Source organism: Musa acuminata, chromosome BXJ2-2 (genome assembly GCF_036884655.1).
Source record: "Musa acuminata AAA Group cultivar baxijiao chromosome BXJ2-2, Cavendish_Baxijiao_AAA, whole genome shotgun sequence".
NCBI classification, from domain to species: Eukaryota; Viridiplantae; Streptophyta; class Magnoliopsida; order Zingiberales; family Musaceae; genus Musa; species Musa acuminata.
This window is the reverse complement of record NC_088339.1, coordinates 25,310,519-25,335,287: the sequence shown is the minus strand read 5'-3', so window position 1 is coordinate 25,335,287 and position 24,769 is coordinate 25,310,519. Positions and strand designations below refer to the sequence as shown.

The 24,769-nt window shown below is 40.6% G+C and overlaps 5 protein-coding genes across 6 annotated transcripts; 4 read left to right on the top strand and 1 right to left on the bottom strand.

The window, feature by feature from the left end:
- LOC135605568 (small ribosomal subunit protein eS10z-like) lies at positions 1–3,767 on the top strand. Its single transcript, XM_065095802.1, has 6 exons — positions 1–81; positions 182–230; positions 323–605; positions 699–837; positions 3,072–3,142; positions 3,427–3,767. The coding sequence occupies exons 1-6, from the start codon at positions 79–81 to the stop codon at positions 3,431–3,433; spliced, it is 552 nt and encodes a 183-aa protein (XP_064951874.1). The 5' UTR covers positions 1–78; the 3' UTR covers positions 3,434–3,767.
- Positions 3,768–3,901: 134 nt separating this feature from the next.
- On the top strand, positions 3,902–6,360 carry LOC135605567 (uncharacterized). Its single transcript, XM_065095801.1, has 3 exons — positions 3,902–5,293; positions 5,364–5,549; positions 5,638–6,360. Exons 1-3 carry the CDS (start codon positions 4,799–4,801, stop codon positions 5,920–5,922), a joined length of 966 nt encoding a protein of 321 aa, XP_064951873.1. The 5' UTR covers positions 3,902–4,798; the 3' UTR covers positions 5,923–6,360.
- Positions 6,361–6,662: 302 nt separating this feature from the next.
- Positions 6,663–12,432, bottom strand: LOC103976049 (uncharacterized). 2 transcript variants are annotated; one of them, XM_018819726.2, is made up of 8 exons: positions 12,223–12,432; positions 10,492–11,144; positions 10,284–10,415; positions 8,477–8,572; positions 8,199–8,391; positions 7,684–8,096; positions 7,063–7,341; positions 6,663–6,973 (listed from the first exon to the last, which is right to left on the bottom strand). In XM_018819726.2, the coding sequence occupies exons 2-7, from the start codon at positions 11,140–11,142 to the stop codon at positions 7,120–7,122; spliced, it is 1,707 nt and encodes a 568-aa protein (XP_018675271.2). In that variant the 5' UTR covers positions 11,143–11,144; positions 12,223–12,432; the 3' UTR covers positions 6,663–6,973; positions 7,063–7,119. The 2 variants fall into 2 exon arrangements, with proteins under 2 accessions (XP_018675271.2, XP_009389506.2); XM_009391231.3 differs by having other exon boundaries at positions 10,338–10,415; positions 12,223–12,430.
- A 986-nt stretch (positions 12,433–13,418) lies between these two features.
- On the top strand, positions 13,419–15,284 carry LOC135604982 (uncharacterized). The gene is made up of 2 exons (XM_065094640.1): positions 13,419–14,549; positions 14,680–15,284. The coding sequence occupies exons 1-2, from the start codon at positions 13,967–13,969 to the stop codon at positions 15,279–15,281; spliced, it is 1,185 nt and encodes a 394-aa protein (XP_064950712.1). The 5' UTR covers positions 13,419–13,966; the 3' UTR covers positions 15,282–15,284.
- A 1,662-nt stretch (positions 15,285–16,946) lies between these two features.
- On the top strand, positions 16,947–23,217 carry LOC135605565 (long chain acyl-CoA synthetase 9, chloroplastic-like). The gene is made up of 12 exons (XM_065095800.1): positions 16,947–17,079; positions 17,481–18,016; positions 18,169–18,249; positions 19,124–19,396; positions 19,902–20,033; positions 20,120–20,293; positions 20,392–20,621; positions 21,142–21,259; positions 21,930–22,061; positions 22,149–22,283; positions 22,352–22,558; positions 22,903–23,217. The coding sequence occupies exons 2-12, from the start codon at positions 17,618–17,620 to the stop codon at positions 23,065–23,067; spliced, it is 2,046 nt and encodes a 681-aa protein (XP_064951872.1). The 5' UTR covers positions 16,947–17,079; positions 17,481–17,617; the 3' UTR covers positions 23,068–23,217.
- Positions 23,218–24,769: the final 1,552 nt, after the last annotated feature.

The window sequence follows — 24,769 nt, the reverse complement described above, 5'->3', positions numbered from 1 at the left end:
AAAGGTTAGGGTTTCGTCGTCTGTTATGCTCCCGCGCTCCAAATCCCCTGCGGCAGATCTCTTTTTCCCCGTACCACTATGGTATGAATGACAATGCGAGAATCGATTCTGCTTTCCATCGATTTCTTCTCATTCTTCATCTAATCTCGTCTTCTTTTTTGACTTGAATCCCCTTTCTCAGATCATCCCCCAGAAGAATCGCCATGAGATCTGCAAGTACCTCTTCCAAGGTTCGCATTTGTCCTGATTCATCTGAATGCTGTCTCAGTTAGTGTTTTGATGGTTGCTGATTTGTGTTTGGATTGGGTTTGTTGGGATGTAGAGGGGGTGCTGTTCGCGAAGAAGGACTACAACCTCGCCAAGCACCCGGAGATCGAGGTGCCGAACCTGCAGGTGATAAAGCTGATGCAGAGCTTCAAGTCGAGAGAGTACGTGAGGGAAACCTTCGCGTGGCAGCACTACTATTGGTACCTAACCAACGATGGGATTGAGTACCTCCGCACCTACCTCAACCTCCCGTCCGAGATCGTCCCCGCGACTCTGAAGAAGTCCTCCAGGCCGCCGCCCCGACCCTTTGGTTCTGGCCCTCCTGGTGATCGCCCAAGGTACAATTTTTTCTTGCAATGTGAAACGATTCTACTGTTATTTTGCGGGTTTATGGATATAGTAGATTCTGAAACAATAAGAATGGTGGTTAGGGGTCCACCTCGCTTTGAAGGTGACCGGCCGAGGTTTGGCGATAGGGATGGGTACCGCGGAGGCCCTCGAGGAGGCCCTCCAGGTGATTTCAGTGGTGACAAGGGTGGCGCTCCTCCTGAGTTTCAGCCATCATTCAGGGTGAGCAATCTTTTATCTATTGTATGCTTGCAGATGATAATTGAATATACTTTTTGCAGATTGTGTCTCACGATATTAATTAGTTTATCCTATTTTGACATATTATGGATGACGTTCTGTTAGTATATATATATTTAATGTTGCATTCTATGCTTTGCTGTTGGTAGATCTCTTTTTCTGCAATGCTTTAAGGAAACAAAAAAGAACCTATACCTTCATCTATGAGTGTTGTGAACATATTATTCTTTTATGGTCTGTGTGAAGAAACTAACGTGGACCCAAATATTGAATAACTTGGGTTTGCATGTCTTTTATGCTCAATAGTATGTTCTGCCAATTCAACACTCATTCCAAAAGTTTTGATGAAGCAAAAGAAATAAATGGTTGACAGAATTGAAATTGTAAAAAACGGACGATACTAAGTATCGTGTTTGTCATCTGGAATCTGTAGTTGTTCTGTCTATGATAAAAAACGGATGATACTAAGTTTCATTTTTATCTTTTCCGCAACATCTTGTGTGGTTTCCCTTTTAGTTGTGATATTCGTAATCAAAATTATTTCTGTATATTCTTGGGTAAAAATTTATGAAGTATGGAGCTAAATGATGAGTGTGGATCTTTAAATCTCATGACGGTCATCTGAGATGCTTTAATTAGTGTCCAGGACGATGCAACTCCCATCTCTGATGGCTTATATATTAACTGTACAACTTCTATCTTAAGCGGCTTTTGGTGAATCTGAGGGTTGATAACTGTGTTGTGTACTGGTTGCAGTTATTGCACCTAATATTTTCTTCAATGTTTTGTCATTATGGTTCTCTTAATAGTGCTATTTCCCAGGTTTTCTTCATGATTGAAGCCATCACTTTTCAGAGTATCCTATGCAAGTACAGATATCAACTGAGTTATAGTTGGAGTTCAAAATGTTTTTCGCTGAAGTTCTTGTTCGTTTCATATCAATTTGATTTTATGTTTCCTGAACTTTTATTTGTCAATGCTTGAAGACTTGTTTCTGATGAAATACATTTTTGCAAAGGCAAAAGCTGATTTTACATTGAAGTTGCACAGCAACATGACAAGAAGCTTTTGGTGGTTATAGTGTTATACCAATAGTATTTAGGAAGTTAGTGGCAGATTGATTTTGCTTAAAAATATCAGTTGGCTTATTTTAAGATCAACATTCAACATCAGATTTTGCACTTAAGGCCTATTGATCATCCATTGTCTAGCTGGTAGGAGATGCACCATAACCACTTGTACTGGTTGTTGCATCTTATGATTAATGTATGTCTCATGCTTGATTGTTACACTGTTTTTATTTCATATACCCCCCTTGATTGAGCATTCTGAAAGTAAAAGCAGTTTTTCACCTCATTTGGAATATCTGTGGTACTGAATAACAAATATGTTTGACCTGATGTCAGCACCTCCCACTGGCTAATTTTGATGATTTGTTAGACAGAGGAGATAGATCCTTCTCTTTATTCATTTCTTTCATCTCATTATTAATCAATTCATTTTTTATGCTTGTGGGGAGATAGAAAGGAAAAAGGAGAGGGTCTGGCATCATTCTTTCTGCTTGTTGGCAGTCATGAAGTTTGATCTGCTTTTGATCAGTTTTCCTGGTTCTACAAAAAAAAGGTCACCGACTGGTCCATAAGTAAGCCATAAAGGAGGGAGGCTGATGTTAGGGCTTAGAGAGTGGCGTGTTGGAAGGGAGGTTGGAAGGTATCTGGAGCCCTCAGCAGGGTCAGTGATGCTAAGTTGGTCTATGGGGCAGTACCAAGCAGAGATCGGTTGAATATAGATAGGAGGATTATTAGTGTGGCAAATAAAATCAGCAACTTACCTGAACAGCACTTTTGGATATGATGGTTTTGAATTCATCAGGTGCAGTTGTATCATGAGGAGACCCTCGTGAGGTGGGCAATGAGTGTGTGGTAGAGTTGTTTAATATAATTTGGATTGAGCTTTATCGGATATGATACACCACCTTGTCGGTAACATGAGAGTTCACAATTTGGCTGATTAGTATCACTGTTCACTGGTTTTGACTTTCTTTTCCTTTTTGTGTCATTTTCTAAATGCCAGATTTTTCTGGTGGCCTAATCCAAGAACACAGTTGGGTCATTGATCACCAGCATATTTTATGTTTTAATGCTTATAATTGGTGCTTGAACTTGAATATATGATGACATATTTAATTTGATTGTATCATGTTTTGGAACTTGCAGGGTACTGAAGGTAGGGCTGGCTTTGGCCGTGGTCGTGGTGGTTATGGAGCAGGTGCAACATCGTCAATGGAGTAGGTCTAGTCTTTCTGGCTTACCATGCTCTGCTTATACTCACGCAGCAGTTCTACTTAGATCGTTCTTTTTCCTGCTTTTGGACAATTTTGTCAAGTTCAAGCTTATATCGATTAACATATTGCTCACATTTACTATTCTTCCGAGACATCAATCGCAACGGTATAATAAATTGTTCTTTTAAGTTAGTCCATGTTGACATTTCTGGTCGTTGGCTTTGATGAGGCAGTTATGTGACCATATGATGCTACGTTCTGGCTTTCATGGTTTTTTTTTGATGCAGCATGTAGGTTACCTGAAGCAGCAATCTTGCTGTGAGCTATACTCTGCAACTCTTTTGCATGGGTGACGAGGAATTCGTTATCGTTTAGTATCTCAGAAACTACCTTACATTGTTAATCTGATAATAAAGTTGACACGAATTTAATATTGGAAACACGTCTCAAGATGTCTTACCAGCAAATTTGCTCTCTCTTTCAATTTTTGATGTTGTAATAGGTTTACGAAGCATAGACATTGGTCACCGCCACTGAAAGTGGCCAGTTATGATCGAGGGCGTGATGTTTACACTTGTAAGCTAAGCTAATTGGTGCAATGGCTTTGTCTTTACAGTGAGTTCATCTATATCCCGACCACGTATGGGTCACCCAGTTTGCCAGAAACACATGGATGAACATTGATGCATACACAGCCATGGAGTGATGCTGCCAGAGCTAGTGATTACAAAGCAAGCAAGACTTAATCATGGGACTCTATCAGACAGCTAGAGAATGTCAGAACTGGACGATCCATCGATGGTGGAAGCTGTTGATTTTGTTTGGAGCAGCGCCATTTGGTGGTAGGGAGGGATAGCCAAATCGTGCACTCAAAGGGAAGTGGCGAGCAAGACCTATGTGAGAGAGACCGAAGAAGGTGAAGGCAGAGAAGTAACGAGGTTTCTTTGCTTCTTCCATCTTCTCCGACCACTCGGATAGATCTCGCATTACTCAGTGGCAATCAGCAAAAGCGTACTGCTACTTGATGCCATCACATGTTCCCCATGGGCAACGAAACCCTCTCTCTCTCTGTCTATGTGGACACGTGGAACCAATCTGGGTACTTCTGGTGTGGTCGGCATCAGTGGTTCTCGGAAGCTTCAATCCCGGTCCTACCGACACCATTCTCGTAACAGCAGTCGTAACGTGATCACATTTGATGTGTATTATTGTAGGAGAAACGAACAGCCACAGAACGGGGCATGGACTACACGTAACGTGGTCACAGCATTTAGTAACTCACCAGTGATCCGTGGACCCCGGACTCCTTGGGGCCCACCCGTTCCTTGTCTATGGAACAAAATCTATATATATCACGAGAGAAGAATAAAAGAAGACAATTCCTTCAGCACAACGGGGAAAAGAAAGATGATTGATTATTCTGAACTCGTTGCAGAAAAGTGTCACAAGAGAACGTGGGATGTCAATGCTTGCTTCCCCCGTTAACCTCGGATCCAAAAACAATGCCTATAAATAATAAGAGAAAAATATTGCTCTCTCTTTCTCTCTCTCTATATATATATATGTATTGTCATCAAGACTGATATTAAACCACGCCCAGTGTCGCAGCGGGAAGAGATCAAGCAAGGCAGCGGACAGAAGCAGGCGGTCGCTGCAGATATGCCAAGCCACGAGATGGACGCGAAGACCGACTCCGAGGTGACGAGCAACGCCACGTCGTCCCCGGCTCGGCCGGTTTACTACGTGCAGAGCCCGTCGCGCGACTCCCACGACGGCGAGAAGACGACGACGACGACGACGTCCTTCAACTCCAGCCCGGCGCTGTCTCCGCCACGCTCCCACTCCTCCGTCGGCCGCCATTCCCGGGAGTCGTCCTCGAGCCGGTTCTCGGGATCGCTGAAGCCGGCCGGGGCCAGGAAGATCTCGCCCCACGACGGGGGCGGAAGGGGCAGTCGCCGTCGAGGCGGCAAGACGTGGAAGGAATGCGCGGTGATCGAGGAGGAGGGACTGCTGGACGGCGAGGAGGACGACGCGGGCGTTCCTCGTAGGTGTTACTTCCTCGGCTTCGTCCTCGCCTTCTTCCTCCTCTTCTCCTTCTTCGCCTTGATTCTTGGGGGCGCGAGCCGCAACCAAAGGCCTCGTATCATCATGAAGGTAACCGCCGCCGCCTCCTCACCGTGTCCGCTCTCCTAACGATGCATGGCTGATTCCTCGCTCGTTGCAGAGCATCACATTCGACAACTTCATCATCCAAGCCGGCACCGACGCGTCGCTGGTGCCGACCGACATGGCCACGCTGAACTCGACCCTCAAGTTCACGTACCGTAACACCGGCAGCTTCTTCGGCGTCCACGTGACCTCCACCCCCATAGATCTCAACTACTACCAACTCACATTGGCTTCCGGAAACGTATCTCCATCACCACCCATCTCACTCGTGTCTACATTTCCTCTCAACATATGACTTGGTAATATGATGATACTGATTCTTACTGTAGATGAACGACTTCTACCAATCAAGGAAGAGCAAGAGGGACCTCAGAGTGGTGGTGAAAGGGCACCAGGTTCCTCTCTACGGCGGTGGTTCAAGCCTTAGCAGCTCGGAGGGGAAGACGAGCGGGCCCGTGGGGATGACCCTCGGCTTCACGGTCAGATCACGAGCTTATGTGCTGGGAAAGCTCGTCAAGCCCAAGTTCTACAGCAACGTGCAGTGCTCAGTCACCATGGACCAGACCAAGCTCAGCACTCCAGTCTCCCTAAAGAACTCTTGCCGGTACAGTTAATAATGAGGAGACATCAGAGGCTGCAAAATGAAGAGAAGACTCCGTGGCTCATTCACTCGAGTAATATTACTTTGTTCTCTTTCTTTGAGCTGTCAAGCTCTCAGAGATCTGAGCGCGCATTTACTCATCTGCTCGATCTGTCTCTCTCCCCATTTTCCCAAACGAGAAGACAGCTATGGAACTTGTGTTGTTCGAAGTGCTATGGAGTTGAGAGTTTAGCTTCATTCTTACCCTTTATTTTGGATGGTGTGCTTGAGAGTGACTGAGAAGCATCCATGTGGTATGTGGTCTCTATTAATTGCTTCTTCTAATATGATATATATCAGGTAATAATATAATATACATTGAAGTTGTGACCTAGAAAAGAACTATATCTCATTCAATGCAGGCATATCTTGTTCGCTAGCTTGGATGATGGGAAGGACACACATCACTAAGGGAAAGGACAGCTTCGTATATAAATATAAGTGTCTTAAATGGCTACACCATCACTTTGAACAAAGACTTAAATATCAAAATTTGTTTAATTCTAATAAACAACAATTTGAAGACAATTCTTAATGGTTTAATAATCTGATTTTATGTTAGTTTTAAATGAATTTTTCATCATTAGAATTATCATGCCTGAAATCTCCCAACCACACAAAATTTTTTTGTAGAAAAGCAATTAGGATCTGTAATCCAGAAAAATAAAATACAATGCCAATAGACCATCTAGCAAGGAAAAATTGAAGCATATGTGGGACATAAGAAATGATGATATAACAAAAAATAAATCAAAAAGTATAACAGTTCATGTGGCTGTAAAAGATGGAATTTACTGATCCCCACATACGGCAGTATAATTGGTTGAATTGAAGCAATCCCAGAATTTGATACAGCCAGAGTATACTTACAGAAAGATCAAAGATTGTTGTGTTGTTATGTGATATTTCATCCACCTTTCAAGCAAAAGAAAAGGGTGTCACAGTGCATGAGGCTCCCTCCTTATGAGATCTGAGGGACCACTGGTGCAAGATACTCCAGTACTGTAGAATAGATAGGCTGTCTCCTGAATCCAAATCCATAAAGCTCAGGTTATATCAAGTCAGCCTTGTTATTCTTTAGTCTGAACTGATAGAATAAGTCAAGCCTTCTTACTCTTTATATCGAGACAAGCAGCTACAGCCATTTTTCAACCTGAAATTGCATTATGAATTATGATTCATAATGCTTAAACCATATAGGCACCGAGTATACAAGAGTTCCCAGTGCAAATGATGGAACGATGGTGACAATGATGTAGAAGAAGGCCCTCCAGCCATGCCCAGTCTTCCACATACCATATATCTCAGCAGCAAAAGTTGAGACTGTGCTCAAGCAGCCGAGAAAGCCTAGTTGAAATCCACTGACAATGATTGAGCATCTCTTTGTGTTTACCTGAACAAAACAAGAAATTAATCAATGCAAAAAACCACCCGCACACAATAAAGACAACAAAAAACCACATTTGCTTGCTAAAAGGAAACCTAAAAAATTGTGTACAGATGCATGTATGTGTGCGCATGCAGATCTGTGATTGTGTATGAGTCTTCCTTGTCATTGTGTGGGGGATCTATTAGACCCTAAATTATGACAACATAAAAAATTTGCATGAAGCAACTCCCCTACAAACCCTAGAAGGTGCAATTTGTTTCTCAATTGTCAATACAAAGTAATATTAGTGAAGTATGGCAAAATATAAGTTCAAGATTGATCCTGAGTTTTGCACCAGATGCTCACCGCTTTGCTTATGATAGCAACTGCAGCCATAATGCCTGCTGCAAGTACATTGGCCGAAAGAGTTCCGATTGGTAGCCATTTGAGCATTCGCTTGCTCCCTATACCTTGTCCATTAAACCTAGCCAAGCGCCAGCGGAGCCACACACCCGGGGGACCCACCAAGAAAGCAAGCCAAAGAACAGCAGAATTACTGACTCTGTTCAACTTGACCCTAAAGAATTCTCCACTCAGAGTCCATAACAAGCACCATATCAGTAGAAAAGCAGCCATTACAACCACATGCTTATTGCGGTTATCCACCCTCCATTTTTCCAGGTTGGTTGTTCTCTTCTCACACCAATCAATAATGATTCTGCGGAGTCCTCCGGCACATCCAACCCCAACAATGATACTATAGTTGACAAGGAAAGTCCCTATAGATGGGTAGAAAGATTAAGAACAAAAACTGTCCAAGTGATTCAAATAAATCCTCCACAGATTCTAAGCTAACCTATCTTCAAACTATGTTATCTCACCAAGTATCAGGCCAGCAACAGTATACACCCAATGGCCCTTGGAAGACGATTCGAGCATCTTCTGGTTCCACCCACTGAATGTGGTGAGACTGCCCAAGTACCCTGTACTTAATCCTACCAGCAAATGTTCAGATACATGGAGGATGTCAGCCTTGAAGACAAATCCAATCCACCCCATCAGGAAGGAACCTATCTGTTAGAAAGCACATTATGAATTGCATCAGTGAATGGAGACGCAAACTTTGACTTGTCAAACACGAAGAAAGAAAAGAAAGAACCATATTGGAGGGAAGATCAAGGTACAATGGGTTATCCCCTGTGAGACGCAAGAGGCCAGGACCAAAGAGCTTCTGCAGTAAGTATCTTGTATACACCTGTATGTTGAAGGGCCATTCGCTTAATTCTTGTTGCATCAACAGAAAATTAAACAGAGAAGAAAGCATGTACTAATTTTGATAGATACAGTGTGTTAACATTGTCAATAATTCTTCATAACAGATACAAGAAGTGATTCCTGTGGCTTCAGGATGAAAGTTTTCCCCTAAACAAATCATGGTAGAACACTTTGATGGATATTCCAACTCTCTACTCCCCTTGAGCTGCTTCAGTAGCTTAATTTGTTAAAAGAACAGGAGGCCTAATTTATTCATTTCGGCTATATCATATATATGATCAATGATGACTAGCTTTACAGTATCATTTCTCCCCTTCCTTCAGTAATTACGTCGTTCTTAAATGGAGTAATAGTACTATACTAACTCTAAACAGTCTATGACAAGAGAACATCAGAAAGATAAGAGAATGCTAAAAGCTTTACTCCTGTGTCATAATAATATTTTTCATCATCTAGCGGATAGTAGCAAAGTCCAATTTTGTTTCACTCATTTCAATACTATTACAAGATTAACAAATTATTTAAAAAAATGGAATATGTGAAATCATTACTTAGAAAAGTGACATCTGCCAAACCAATCTATTGTAGAGGAGAACAAAATATGTGGCACAGAAGCCTTTCAAATAACATCAGACAGCACCCATTCTTACGTTTCCAGAAAAGTATCATTTGCTCATAACTATGTTAACTTTTATCCACAACAAATATTCTTTTCCATTGTTTAGCAATCATATACAACTTCAAGAAGCAAGAAAGTTGAAAAATTAAATGCCCAAAATTTTCTTCAGAAGGTCTAAGGTTTTTCTTTATTGACAGATATAGCAATAGAGAAAAATTAACATGCACAATCACACACTTCTTCTATCATTACAACGGATTGGTTTTGGCTCTGTATATATATTTTTAATCATGTCTCTCAATTCAAAACATTCTTGTATTTGTTTTCTGAATCCAAAAAAAACCTAAGAAGTCAACTTGGTTTCCTAAGCTCTTCATTTTGATGTTCCTGGGTAATTGTTTTGAATTTGAATCTTTTCATCTCAAATGAGTCCTTAATGTCCAAGCAAAAGTAAGCAATTCCTTTCCCATAATAAAAAAGTGAATCCACTTGTATATAAATTAACTACAGGCCGAGGAGATTAACTTAATAATGAAGTCCCCTAGATTAATCCCACCAAAGAAAACTGGTCTAGGAAGGAAGTTGCACAGAAAAACACAAGTTCATGCTGAGATTTAGAGATACTACGGCTCATCAAGCATAAACTACTTTATCCTAACAATTTCTCACAATAGTCAATTCCTTTGCACAACCTTCGTAGAATGATCAATGCAGTATCTTCCTTTTTCATTTGGATTTGAACAGCATATGCAAATCTTTTCCATTTTAGTTCCTATTAACTTTGTCAGAAAGAAATTCTTTTGCTCTGTATATTCAAACAACAAAATATCAGTCTAATTTAACAAAAAAAAGCAAGGATTTATCATATGTTAAATCTTTACAGTCATCAACTGGCTTAATGCATGCTACAAGAAGAGAAATTTTTTTGAGATGAATAATGTATTTGTAGCCAAGAAATTTCACTAAACAGATAATGGAATAATAGAAAAAGGAAATAGAATAATCAAAGAATAAGTGCAGACAAAGATTATATTAGTTAATGGAACTATGACAAAATCCTAGACTCAGTTACCAAATTGTGCCATACACTCTTGGTAGACAGTAGAAAAGATTTCAAAAGTTTTACCCCAAGAATTCCAAAGACAGCCAAATGACTCAAGTAAGAAATATAGTCCAGCCAAAATGGTAGCTTGTATTGCTTATCCTGCAAAAAAACATACAATATCAAGAAAGTATTTTTCTCCCTTCTAAATTAAAATCTAATCATACATGAAGCTCACCTTTGGTGAAGCAATACCTGTCATTTGACCCTTTCCCGTTGTAGACAAGATGGAATCAGTTGGAAGAGGAGACACAATTTCCTCAGTTAATGGAGTCACAACTGATGGCAAGTTTGCTTCATATGACCGGGAATTAAATGATAGTATTAGAGAATCGTCAGCAAATGTCACAACTCCATCCTCATGTTTTTTATCATCCACTCGACTCCCTCTGCATCCTACTTGTGCAAGTGAACTATCTATCTTATCTATTAGTTCCTGTGGAAGTGCCAGATTATTGATAGTTCCACGATCACTAGAAAAACTAATTGAACCCCTCGGCCAAGAATCCCTACTACTCATTCTGCTTAGTGAACCTTGTTTGAGACCATTTCCAGCCATCTCTGCACCAATTGCTTGATTATCACCAGCTGCTGCCGGCCTAGTGGTGTCAGCAGGAATTCCTTCAACTATAAGGTTGGGCCTGATAGAGCCAAGCTGCCAGTAACCCGTGCCACCGATCCTGCCCAACGATGCTGTCCTCATGAAAATCCTCTGACTAGATGAATCTAAGCTCAGGAAGACACCGAGCGATCTTGCGGTAGGGCTGCTACTCTCACTAACAGCATCCCTTCGTGAAGTCCCGTGCATCCTGTTATGCTCCTGTTCCATGTCTGCAAAAAAAACTACTTTTGCTAAGAAAGAAAAGTTATATATTGAGGCATACAGTTGGAGATCATATTGATAAGGAACACCAAAAGTGTGAAGGGAAATGGACTTTGTTATGAGTTGTGGTCATACAAAAAAAGTGGAAGGAAATGGACTTTGTTAGTGTTGTGGCCTGTGAGCCTCATCTGATGCCATCAGACAATGACATGGGAGACCAAAGTATAAGATACTAATATAGAACTAAACCATGCAGTGGTTGCAGCCACATGAAGACATAAAGATTGCACGACGGCGAAATTAAAATGGGTAAATTGAACACTGATCTACAGCTCTGTGATCGGGAGCACGCAAGGATCCAAACATAATCATCTTGTTGAGAGGATAAAATTCCTGAAACAAACAAAACTGTGCAATTCTTTTCTTATCAGACAAGATCGGTAAGAGATTTGCGATGGTGAAGCAAGTGAAAGGCATCAATCAAGCTACGTATGTATTGAGGTAAAAAATGCATCAATCAGGATGCAAAAGAAATATTGAGGTCAATTATCGCTTGCACATCGATTCGGTGGAATCTTGGCCTCACTGGATTAAAATAATAGCCCGAAGTAACCATGGTGATGATAGATTTGGACGGAAAAGGACACGCATAGGACACTGTGGCGGAGACTTCGCAACAATTTGAGGGCCCACCGGCCCACCGGCCCACCGACTGCTTCAAATATTCGAAATAGGTTGACGAAGAACTGAATGGAAAAACACATCAAAGAGATCCAAATTACATGAGTCGGTGATTCGCAACGACATTCGTGCATACAAGCACAAACTTTTGGGCTAATTTTACTCCCAATAGATCACATGAACCAGAAAATTTCTGATCGATTTTCTTTAAGGGGAAGAATACCAAATTTGCAGCAATATAAACGAGAGTCGTAATTTCTTTCCTTTTCTTTTGTTCTAAAGGAAAAATTACTACGAGCTATCTGAGATCCAAAAAGGCAAAGGCACTAATCCATTTCGAAATCAGAAAAAAGAGGGTTTCTCTACGAGAGAAATAGGAAAGAAAACAATAGAAAGACCACGTACTCGGAGGAGGCGGAAGAGGATGCACCACCGGCGTGGGAGCGTCGGCGACGCCGGCCTCCGGCCTCACTGCGGCACTCAACGTCGAGAGACGAACACGGCGACAGAGGGTTCCTTGCGGCCACGCGTACGAATCGAGGAGGATGCCGTGGGTGGGTAACTCGGCGTCACAAATCCCGCTGCTTCGGGGTCAAATATGGCGGTTCGCAGAGTCGTCAACGTCTGTGCGAAGCCCGACCACCGAGAAGATGCCAGGTCAGTAAACGGGTCGGATCTTTTCAACCACATCGACCCGATCCGTTAAATTGGACAAAGATTTCATCGATCGAACCCAATTAAATCCTATTAGATACGGGTAGAGAATTTACTATGAGTCCGGAACCGATTAATCGAATGACCTCACAGCGTGTTTAGATCTACGCAATTTAAATCAAAGTTAGTGAATTTAATATCAACAGAAAATTAATAATATAAACCAAACATCAAAGACGACGGAGGACATGAAGTAGAACTTCTTGCCAGCCCATGCAACTTTGTGAAGGAAGCCCATGAGCCGACCATGTTGTGGCCTGTTGCACCCAATAATGTTCTTGCTTCCAAGTCAAAAAGATGATCCAAGAGTTCTTTAAGATCTTTTTGTTGACACATTTCTGTCAATTTAATCTCATGATGTTCCCAACCAATCCTTTTGATCATCTGCAAGCATGCATGACGTGCTTCTAATGATCAGCTACCTTTGACGTCTCTCGTGTTCTTATCTTCTTCGGGGAGCCAATGAAGGTTCTTGCGGTCTTCGTCGACGACAATTCATCGACAAAGCGACGTGGAACGCCGAGAATGTAGGCAAAGGTTTTGGTGGCTCGTTTGTCCATGGCTGATGAGTTTTCATGTTCCGAGCGCTGTTGCATTTATTGTCATGCCCTCGATGCGTTCCCCTATTGAATAAGGCCATATCAGATGCATGACCTCCTGACCTTTATCCAATGAATTTGTACAGGTGGTGTTTGTCACCTACCTCAGTGATCACCTTCGCCTCCACATGCATGTGTACAATAAATAGGATCAGGCTCTTTGAAGCTGTTTCAGATAGTGTTGTGTCCTTCGATGCATAATGTTAATGGACCTGCGTCAAGGAGGCAGCTGGCTTAGGGGTCCCTCCCATCTCCCCTCCACCGAATGAAGTATTTTAAGCCATTCATCTTCATCTTCATCATCATCATTGGGATTGCAGTACAAAAAATCAGCAAAGAGAGAGAAAATGAAGCTCTAAAACAGCTTGTGATTTATGACTCTGTTCATATTAGCTATCTGCTTTTGTCAGATGAAAGATCACGGTTAATTTTAGCTGGTTTGACTGGTTGATGAATGGTAATCTACTGATGCTTTATCCTTCATCGGCAGGAACAGCAGTCTACTGTTTGACACAGATGAGCTTACAGGAGATTCCTTGTTGCTGCCCATGCTAATTGCAGGAACAAGTGAGAACATGGTCTGCTGCAGCAGTGGTGTCTTAACATGACTCATGTTCGATGACCACCATTTCCTGGTAGTCTCCTTCGAGGACCACCAAGTCTCAGTTGCTACATTCTAGTCTTCTTTTCTTCACAAAGCCTGCATTATATATAGTTGTTGTAGCTATTTACACATCACACAAGTATTTCATCTGATCCAAGGAAGGAGAAGACACTCCAGGCCTCAAGCAGCAGGAGAGGATACAGACTTGGGAACAAGATCACCACCACTCCCAATGGCAGATACAAGGAATGGAAGTAGGACCTGCAACAGAAGCAGAAAGAGTAAGATGCAAGTTCAAAGGAAGGCCAAGAACTCACTCTCCTGGGGGTTCCTCAGACGCTGGCTCTCGTGTAAAGATCAGAATGATGTACAAGGGAAGAAGAAATCCAACAAGACTGCATGCTCTGTGTCTTTCTGTAGAATGAGGAACAGCCCAAGTGTTGTCAAGCCAGAGATCACCACACCTGAGTCTTCCAAGAGACTGGCCGCGAGCAGCAGTCTTAATACTCCCGGCAGATCCTTCAGGTCTCCTTCCAAAGATATCAGTGGAGCTATTTCCACCTCCTTCTCCTCTCATTCGTCTGCTTCCATCACTGCCTCTGTTACATCATCATCTTCTTCTCTGGGAGGATCTTTCAAAGGAATGCACCTGAGAAAGTTATCCGGGTGCTACGAGTGTCATGTGATGGCTGATCCCACTAATGGGCCATCAAGGGATGCTTCCATGAGGGCTACCATCTGTCCTTGCCCTGACTGTGGGGAGGTCTTCATGAGGTCTGAGACTTTGGAGCTTCACCAGGCAATTAGTCATGCAGGTAATTATCCATCTTCATCATAAGCAACTCGGTTTCTGGTTCTCAATCTGAGATACTTGTCATGTTTTCAGCTGCTTCATTATCATTTACAAGATATAATCATCTGAATCTTCTGTTCTCTGCAATATAGTATCGGAATTGGGTGCTGAAGACACAAGCAGAAACATAATTGAAATCATCTTCCAGTCAAGCTGGCTCAAGAATCAAACTCCAGTCTGCAAGATAGACAGGATACTGAAGGTCCACAACACCCAGAAGGCCATCACAAGGTTCGAGGACTACAGAGACTCCATAAAGATGAAAGCCAACAAGCTCGGGAAGAAGCACCCAAGGTGTGTTGCAGACGGGAACGAACTCTTAAGATTCTACTCCACCACTTGTGGGTGCTCCCTCGGCCTCCATAGATCCACCAGCCTATGTCAATCCATCAAACACTGCAACGTGTGCAGCATTATTCGAGATGGGTTTAAAGTGGATGAGCTGGGGAAGATACGAACGATGGCCACCAGTGGGATGGCACATGACATGGCTCATGCTTCATCAGATGATGAGAACAGGGCAATGCTTGTGTGCAGGGTAATTGCAGGAAGAGTGAAGAAGAGCCAAGAAGCTGCTGAGGAGTTTGATTCAGTCACTGGTGTGGCAGGAGCGTACTCAAATATGGATGAGCTCTTTGTTTTCAGTCCTAAAGCCATCTTACCTTGCTTTGTTGTGATATATAGAAGCTTTTAGTGCAATCAATGTGTGTTAGCAGTTCCTCACACCAGCTTTGATCTTAGAAGTGCAAGCAGTGGTTTTTGTACTAGATTCATTGTTCATTTATGTGCTCCTTGGAACATTGATTTCTGCACTGCAATTTACGAGAACCCAGGCAGTATTATTCTGCGATTTTTGTTCTCAGACAATGAGGTTCACTGCAAACAACAGAGCTGAGAAGAGATGAGTTATTGTCACAAACTCATGATGAAGGCTGTAATTAAAATGTCATAGTAATTTGTATCAAAATTATGCTTACCAACTAAAGTAGATCTGTAGACAAATAATGCCCAAAGACTTCATTCCCCTGCTCTATGATCCCTTATTCTAAGCATTCTTTACCCTTGTAGTTACCCATATACAGGTGGATTATATTAAGTATGTCAATTGGACAAGCAGATAAAACACAAAGCTTGTGCTTTTTTGTGTCGTTTATTAGCTTGAAACAGCTTTCGAAGTGTCTTCTTCATCTGACTTATTTCATGTGTTTGCCTGTAGAGATACTGCATCGGTTCCTAGGAACACTTTTGATATCCAAAGCATTCGTCTCATCTCCTTGCCCCTATTTGACGCAGCCACTGTGCTCACCTAATTTGTGGTACATGCAGCGGCTACATTATTGTAACCTGTCTTAGATAAAGTTAAAGGAAGGAATCAGCTCCTGACTCTTCTGGAGCTGCCAAGCTCCGTTCTGCCATTGAAGGAAGAGAGGGGAGGGGCTGTGAGCACTCTATCATGAGCCATTCTTTGCAAAGGCCACTGAAACCTGAGATTGGAAGCTGTGTAGGTTGAGGTCAGATTCAGGTGGCCAACTTTTACTGTTGGAACAATTATTTGAGGCAATTATATATCTTCGAATTAAGTTTAAACCAATCCAAGGAGAAGAAAAGACTCCACAAGTGACAAAAAAAAAAAAAAGGGATGTAGAGAATTAAAAATAATCAAAATAATAATTGTTCTCTATTTTTCAGCAAAATCATCTTTGCTTAATCATTTCCTTGTGATAAGAAAGACTCATTCAATTCTACTCCAATGTACCTTATATCAGCAGCTTAAAATTACTTCGAGTCAAATTTTGCCTTATAAATAATAAAGATTGTTGACATGAGACACATATATTTCATTTTGCTAGTAAAGTCAAATTAGACTTGTAGTAGATAATGACATATAAACTATTATAGAGTGGTACATAGTAATGGTAACAATAAATATAGTCAACATTGGGCAGCATAAATTAGTGGCTACTTTTCTTTTGACTCAAGTAAGAAGAGTGCTTAGTCTCCCATCATAGCTTGTCTTGACCAAATTCATGAGAACGTAAGGTGGTCAGGTACAACTTGCCGTACACGTCCAGATCTCTAAGTCACGTCATCTGCATGGATTATGTCTCTCATCCTTATTTGACCTTGAATATGATTGATCTAATGATCTACTACAAGTTTATTGAATCTATCTTTCAACAAAATGGAATAAATGATTTATTATTATTATTATTATTATTACAACATTATGAGAAAACAGTGTTGATGAGAGTTGCTCGTTGTATCATTACAAGATATAGATCGCATAATTATATAGTTATTTCAACTAATGATCAACTAATTATCTTATTTATTATGTTATGTGGGTGCAGTCGGCCACCTGTAGTTTTCATGTACTGTTTCCTATATATATATACTCATCGATCAAATCTGTGGCTTTTCTTCCCACCGCTACGAATTCGGAGGGCGGACTCGCGTCGATTCCGGCTCCGGACTTCGCTACGACCTACGAGGTACTGCTGCTGCTACAATCGTTTTTCGGGTTCCCCTCGATTCTCGACTCCTAGTTTCTTGATACGATGGTCCAATTCTATTGGAAAAAGGAGAACCTCGATTCCTTTGGGTTTGACGTGGGTTTTTGCTACTTTCTTTTCCCGTGATCGTGTTCGCTTCTGGATTGATAAAAAGAGGTTTTCTTTGATTTTCTCCTATGATAAAAGTGCGATTTTGGAGAAGAGAAAGTAACGGAAGGTGGGGAACGAGGAATCCAGTTGAGGACACAACAGTTCGGTGGTTTCTTGATTGATGTTTTCGCGATTCTAAGCTGTGAATAGGAGAAATTTAATGTGTTAAAAGAAACGTCTTAATTGAATCCCATCTAATTACTTGTAATATTTGTCGTTGTTGTTCTCAGAGTTCTGGTAGATTTCCTGGTGAGAGATTCTGCATTGTGTGTTGAGAATTGGGCCAGACAGAGAGAGTAATTGCCTATTTCAGTGAGTGAATCCATATATTGTTGGAATTTTTGTCCCACTTTTTGTTGTTTCAATCATGTTACGGGAGTCGAACGACGCAAAGAAACGAGGGTTGCTAGTTGATGCTGGTGGAGAACCTGGATATGCGGTTCGCAACCACCGTTTCGCTTCTCCTGTGGAATCTCTTTGGGAGGGTGTCTCAACGCTGGCTGAGCTATTTGAGCAATCTTGCAAACGCTTTGCATGCAAGCCTCTGCTCGGATCTCGGGAACTTATATCGAGGGAAACAGAAGTGAGCCAGGATGGGAGATCCTTTGAGAAGCTCCATCTGGGAAACTATCAGTGGATCAGTTATGATGAGGCTTTCAAAGCTGTCTGCAATATTGCATCTGGTCTACTGCAACTTGGTATCAAAAAGAATGATCACATCGCGATATTTTGCGAGACACGAGCAGAGTGGTTTCTTGCTCTACAGGTAGATGTTCTAGTCATGCATGCTGAGCACTTGATGAATATCCTGATACTTGAATTTTACCTGGAGAATTTAATTATGGCCAATAAGCTGTGTTGCATGAAATCTAACATAATGTGAGTCCCCTAATATAATTGGCTGCTTCCTTAAATTAGGGTTGCTTCAGGCGAAATCTCACCGTGGTTACTGTATATGCTTCACTGGGGGAGCATGCTCTTTGTCACTCACTAAATGAGGTTTGATTGTTCGAGACTTCTCCCCATTTAAATAATTTTTTTCTATCTGTTTGGCTATTGGATTGAATGTATTTATGGACTGAAGTTTATGTGCTTTTGAGCTTCTTCTTGCATTTCAAGATTATTCAGCTGAGTCTTCCAGGAGTATGTAAGATATTTCAGCCTATTGTATCCTTACTGGGGATTATAAGTAGTTATTTCTTTGTAGATATACATATATATTTACAGAAGGTAATTCCTTCATAATTATTTATTCTCTTTGCTCTTAGATTTTATGTAGCATTGACAAGATTGTTTAAGATCTATTATTGACAAGGCGTATGACTTTTGCTGTGACAAGATTGTTCGAGAGCAATTGCTGGCTTCTCTGACATTTCCAATAACAAGAGAGCTTTTCTTATTAGTGTTCATATTATTTCTTTTGCCACTGCTCTATCATCCATTTTAACTCTATAAATATCTGAAAGTTGCATTAAGTTATTCAATTTCAGTGACAGAAGGCTAGGTGCACTGATCTTTTAGATCATATTGTGGAAATATATGCAACTGGTCATTTCTAAAGTTGGGCTGTAAAGCTGCATATAAAAGATTTTACATTGTGTTCTGCAACTTATACCAATTCATACATTGATTTTGTTCACTTGGAGAGGTCTTAATTGCAGAAAGTAAGCATCAATCACTATATTTCTTCATTACATAAGGATCAAGGAATAAAACTTCTCTTTCTTTACATAGCTTCATTTGGATCTAGATGAATTGAGCCTTTGATGTCTACTCTGTTACTGTTAAATTCCTTTAGCATTTTCTTGTCCAATGATTCTAATCATTTAGCTTCATCTCCATTGCTTATCAGTTTGGTTTGTGATTGACTCAGACAGAGGTCTCAACTGTAATTTGCGGACATAAGGAACTTAGAAAACTGATTGGCATAAGCGGACAACTTGACACTGTAAAACATGTAATTTATATTGGTGAGGACAGCATTTCAACTGAGGTTTCACTGGCCAAGGAGAATACCAGTTGGATGATCACATCATTTACTGAAGTAGAAAGGATGGGCACGGAAAAGCCTGTGGATGCAGATCTGCCTCTTTCATCCGATCTCGCCGTGATAATGTATACAAGTGGTAGCACCGGTTTGCCAAAGGTTTGTTAAGCCCTCATGCTTTTTTTTCTAATCCATCAAATTGCATTTCCCTTGTAGATTATATTTAGTTTTCTCGATGCTAAGCTGGATTCTCATGCAGCTTGCTTGCATATCTCCATTAATATGGTTAGAATTGTCGCAACCAGGGTTTATATGGATGAAATTGTTGTTGTCAGAACTACTGGAACCACTAACTTTTGTTTAAAACTTTTGATCCAAAGTGCTACTTGATTAAACATACAGTGCCCAATATCTGCTTTAATCATACATTCAGCAATTGATTTGGAATTGACACTGAAAGATCTAGCTGTATTTTTTGGATTTTGTTTAGTTGTGTTCTACGTAAAGTATTCCTATCGTACATTGTCTCAAAGTGCCCTTGCCACACTGTAAAATTTTGTGCTGACAATACAAAGCAAATCATTATTTACTTCAAACTGTTGTTGACTTAAAAATGTTCATAGATGTGCCTGTTATATTCCTAATTCCTTGAGTTTTCATGCAGGGAGTGTTGATGACGCATGGCAATGTTCTAGCTACAGTTTCAGCTGTTATGACTATCAACCCTTCCATTGGGACTAAAGATATATACATGGCATACCTGCCGCTAGCTCATATTTTTGAGTTGGCTGCTGAGGTGAGAAGCTTCATAATTTGCTCATGGTCTAGTTTCATTATTCTTTTCTTTGGTCAATTATAATTCTGAAAATGTGCCCTATGCAGATTGGAATGGTTGCTGCAGGCATTTCTGTAGGGTATGGTTCACTTCTGACTCTCACTGATACATCAAACAAGATAAAGAAAGGAACAAAAGGAGATGCCTCAGTCTTGAGACCTACATTGATGGCTGCTGTACCTGCTATCCTTGATCGTGTTCGTGATGCTGTGCGGAAGAAGGTCTTGCGAATATTTCTGTAAAGAAGATCTTCATGATCTTTCTCACATGATTTCTAGGAGACTAATATTCATGTTGCATACTTCTTGATATATTTCAGGTAGATGCTAAGGGTGGGTTGTCGAAGAAATTATTTGATGTTGCATATGGTCGTAGGATGGCCGCAATCAATGGAAGCTGGTTTGGAGCATGGGGTTTAGAGAAGGTTCTATGGGATTATATTGTCTTCAGAAAAGTTCGAGCAGTTTTAGGAGGTCATGTACGTCATCTTCTCTCTGGTGCAGCTCCTCTTTCTGGTGATACTCAGAGATTTATCAACATATGCCTCGGGTTAGTCTAACCTCTTCAGTTCATTTCCCTGAGGAACATGCATATAATTTAAACCTGAACTTATAGGATCTTGTGCATGTGTAGAAGCAGTTGCAGGTGCTTTGCTTTTACTGTAAGCTTCAACCGTAGATGCTGATATGCTAATTAAGATAATTTGGTGACAGCTAATACTGATGTGTTCTTTTCCTAATTATCCTTCTCATTATAGGTGTCATGGGCTTCGATCTTGATGGCCTGATTTCATATTTAATTTAGAAAAAGTAAAATTTTTAGTTTCACTTGAAATTGCTCGACTTTTTATTGCTAATTCTGACCATGGTGACTTTCTCTACCCAAGTTATCTATCAGCATAAGTTGTGAAATAATGACTCTATGCAGGACTTAAGTGCACAGAACACAACTACTGTATGAAATAATTCATTTGATTTCTTTGGTTATCAACATCTGTTTCTCACATATGCATGGCTCTTGAGAGCATGAATGCCTTCTAGCCTTGAAAGACCTTTTCAGATATTTGCAGGGCTCTAATAGGACAAGGTTATGGTCTGACAGAAACTTGTGGTGGTGGAACATTTTCAGACCACGATGATACATCTGTTGGCCGTGCTGGTGCTCCACTTCCCTGCTCATATGTCAAGGTGAGAAAGAGAAATATATGTGATAGATGAGTCAGACTTTGATGACATTGCTTGCTCAATTGGCATGATAGATCACTGTTTTCTTGCTGCTTGTCTCCTGATTTTTGTGTTAGCTTTAAGATTATCCTTCCTTGCTACCTTTACTTTATATTGCAACTTGATGGATCTATCATAAGAACAAAATGTTAACCATTTTTTCTTTTGCAATTTCAAGTAGGTAGTCTTGTGTCTTTTTCCACCAGATCTGAAACTTTTAAGCATGAGGAAACCTCTTTCCTAGTCCTTCTTACTCTTGTAACATCTGCAAGCAATCAGTCAGGACACATTTGCTATACTGATGAAATATTAGAGTTTTCTATCAAGTGGAAGAAAAACTGAGGTCTTCAAAGATTCTATAGTGTCCTTAAATTCTTTGGATTCTTTCACATCGCCGGTGGTGTTGGATTTTAGAGTTGCTCGATGAAGTTTGTCCGAAAATCTGTTCCTTGAAACTGCAGTTTTGATGACTCCCCAACGCTTCATGGCAATTTTCTACATTGTCCTACTCTTGCATTGCAATAAACAAAACATTATTCTGAATTCTGTAAACACATAGAACAGATATGTTTACCATTACTTTAGATCATTATTCATTATTATTCTCTCTCTTTTTTTTTTAATTTTGTAACAGCTGATTGATTGGCCAGAAGGCGGATATTTAGTTACCGATTCACCGATGCCCAGAGGGGAAATTGTCATAGGAGGCCCAAATGTCACTTCCGGGTACTTCAAAAATGAAGAGAAAACAAAAGAAGCTTACAAGGTTGGTGGCCTCTTGCAATGCTGCTTCTAATGTCAACTCTTCTTCCTGGTGACGCTAATGTGGGTGCCTTGATGCCCAACTAAAAAGGTTGATGAGAGAGGAATGCGGTGGTTTTACACTGGTGATATCGGAAGGTTTCATCCTGATGGCTGCCTAGAGATCATTGATCGTAAAAAAGACATAGTGAAGCTTCAGCATGGTGAATACGTTTCTCTGGGAAAGGTAAGACTGTTCATGTCTGTTTACTAAAGCTTTAGTTCAGCAAGCAGGCCTTATTCCTTCTTTCCCAGGTTGAGGCTGCTCTAATTGTGAGCCCATATGTGGACAACATCATGCTGCATGCCGATCCTTTTCACAGCTTCTGTGTTGCACTAATTGTTGCTGCACAACATGCATTAGAAGGTTGGGCTTCAAATCAAGGAATAAGCTACAGTGATTTCTCAGATCTATGCCAAAGGGAAGAAACTGTGGAAGAAGTGCAAGGTTCCTTGTTGAAGGTCTCTACATCTTCTATACTTCCATTTGTCATTACATGACATCTCTGAACATTTTCTGAATTGCATTCTGCTTCTACTTGTTTGAAACATTAAATATCTTTGTCAAGGTCTCAACTCTCTTATAGTTGCATGCTGTCAATATATCACCGAAAAATATGTTTGCATTGGAGTTATCAGCATAATTACTGCTAATTTTGCATCTCTGATATATCTATGGTCCTTATAAGCGTGTGATGAACAATAATACATGACTCCACATGAACCAAGCTTCCTAGTCCCATTCAATACTTGTAAACTGTAGCCTTGACATCTCGTTTGGTTTCTATGTCTCTATTTGAGTGCAGGCGGCAAAACAGGCAGGATTGGACAAGTTTGAGAGCCCAGCTAAGATCAAGTTGATTCCTGACCCTTGGACTCCAGAATCTGGTCACGTCACTGCAGCACTCAAGCTCAAGAGAGAAATCATAAGAAAGGCATACGCTGATGACCTTGAAAAGCTATATGCGTGAATCTTTGTTGATACGTGACAAGATAATTTGATTAGCCACTTGTAAAATATGTACACCATGGCAATAAACCAAGACATTATAATCTTGAAGGGAAAGTGTAGGTGCGTTTGTGTACGTGAATGTTTCTTATACCAGAAAATATTTGCTACAGTTTGTGATTACAGAGGTAAACCTTGATGAAAGTTTTGATTACCGGAATAAATATCTAGTTACCATAAAAAAAGATTCTCTCCCTTGGTTCTAGTGAGAGAGAGAAATACTAACCAATCTGTCTAGGGAGAAGGGTCTTCCTGCTAAAGTTGGAGCAAGGTATCATTCTTTTTGGGGAATCTATTTAGAAAGGCAACCGAAGCCCACATTGGAGGAGAAGCTCTATAGAATCCAAATCCAAGCTGCGCTGTGTGTACAAGTGGATCCAAGAGAGATTCTCTTAATTTACGAGGAATGACAAACGAGTTTATACGATTAAGTTTTTGGGTAAAATTTTATGATCGTCAATTTTTTTCTAGTTTCAATTTCACTCAATTGAGAAATCAAAACCATCCTCACTTGGAAATAGCTTCGAGGGCTTCCTCTTGAGTTGAGTTGCTACACAGCCTAATTTCCTAGCACAGATTATGCCGAGAATTGGTAAATTCTTTAAAGTAGATTAGGTAAACCCTCTCTCAGTGAAGGGGCAAGTTAGCCTGCATGCGTGTGCTATTGAATCTTTGCTCTCTAGTGCCCCAGGAAATCCGGATCTTGGTTGGAGAGGCAGCTTACTTAACATTTTGCTTCAAGTGTGATTTAGTGGGACACCGGACTTCTAGCTATGAAAATTTTACGGCTCCTATAGCCCCCCAATCGGTTTTAGTAGCTATGAAACTCGTCTTCTCCTCTCTTTTTATCCACTCATCCGTATTAAGTTCTTAGGGCTAAGAGGTCTTATTTTTTTTTTGTAAGCAAAGCAAAAGGTCTAGAATAAACAATTAAGATAATTCCTCCTATCAAGATCATCTCATAAAAAAATTTATTTTAATTAAAATTTTATTTTATTAGCATATAATCGTAATTATAATATAATTATATTCATAATATATCTTTTCTAATTAAATAAGATCATATATAAAAAAAAAATCTAATTTGATCATAAGGTGATATCTTTATTAAGGTGTATCCAAAGAAAAGATACTTCTATAGGAGGAAGAGCGGAGAGTGGCGGGTCGTTTGCTAGGGTGTTCCTCTCGATGGTGGCAAGCACTCTCGACTGTGGTTGTATAGGAATGAATGCGAGGCCACCGCATAGGGTCCCTTGTTTGGGTTTCTTTACCCAAACAAGGGACCCTATGCGGTCTTGATTGGGTTTCTTTACCCCTTCACTTTGAGGCCACTAGCTAATTCTGATTAATACAAGTTCCTTCCTTTTTCTTAGAAAAAGAAAAGCTCTAGTTACCTGAAACTAGTAGAAAGTTCTTGCCAGTCTCTGCCACTGCAATTTTAACACCACGGAATAAAGATGGAAATCCACTTGCTTGTGTATGATTGCATAAAGCAGGCCATGAATGATTTAGCAAATCTAAGAATGAGCATTGACAGAAGCACATCAGATGCACCATAAGATTGTTTGTAAAAGGAGGGCAATTGAATTAGTGTGATATCACCACTTTCACCTTCAACTTAATGGCAGCTCAAAATTTTGATCCTACTGGATTATAAACCTTCT

Bases quoted from the DNA above. Each gene is read 5' to 3' on its own strand.
- LOC135605567 (XM_065095801.1), top strand. From the start codon at position 4,799: ATGCCAAGCCACGAGATGGACGCGAAGACCGACTCCGAGGTGACGAGC. The intron at 5,294-5,363 runs GTAACCGCCGCC...CGCTCGTTGCAG, and splicing joins GGCCTCGTATCATCATGAAG to AGCATCACATTCGACAACTT. The intron at 5,550-5,637 runs GTATCTCCATCA...TTCTTACTGTAG, and splicing joins TCACATTGGCTTCCGGAAAC to ATGAACGACTTCTACCAATC.
- LOC135605568 (XM_065095802.1), top strand. The intron at 231-322 runs GTTCGCATTTGT...GTTGGGATGTAG, and splicing joins CTGCAAGTACCTCTTCCAAG to AGGGGGTGCTGTTCGCGAAG. The intron at 606-698 runs GTACAATTTTTT...AATGGTGGTTAG, and splicing joins CCTCCTGGTGATCGCCCAAG to GGGTCCACCTCGCTTTGAAG.
- LOC135605565 (XM_065095800.1), top strand. From the start codon at position 17,618: ATGTTACGGGAGTCGAACGACGCAAAGAAACGAGGGTTGCTAGTTGAT. The intron at 20,294-20,391 runs GTCTTGCGAATA...GATATATTTCAG, and splicing joins GTGATGCTGTGCGGAAGAAG to GTAGATGCTAAGGGTGGGTT. The intron at 22,559-22,902 runs GTCTCTACATCT...ATTTGAGTGCAG, and splicing joins TGCAAGGTTCCTTGTTGAAG to GCGGCAAAACAGGCAGGATT.
- LOC103976049 (XM_018819726.2), bottom strand. From the start codon at position 11,142: ATGGAACAGGAGCATAACAGGATGCACGGGACTTCACGAAGGGATGCT. The intron at 10,416-10,491 runs GTGAGCTTCATG...GTTTTTTTGCAG, and splicing joins CAGGTATTGCTTCACCAAAG to GATAAGCAATACAAGCTACC. The intron at 7,342-7,683 runs GTGAGCATCTGG...TGTTTTGTTCAG, and splicing joins TTGCTATCATAAGCAAAGCG to GTAAACACAAAGAGATGCTC.
- LOC135604982 (XM_065094640.1), top strand. From the start codon at position 13,967: ATGGCAGATACAAGGAATGGAAGTAGGACCTGCAACAGAAGCAGAAAG. The intron at 14,550-14,679 runs GTAATTATCCAT...TCTGCAATATAG, and splicing joins CCAGGCAATTAGTCATGCAG to TATCGGAATTGGGTGCTGAA.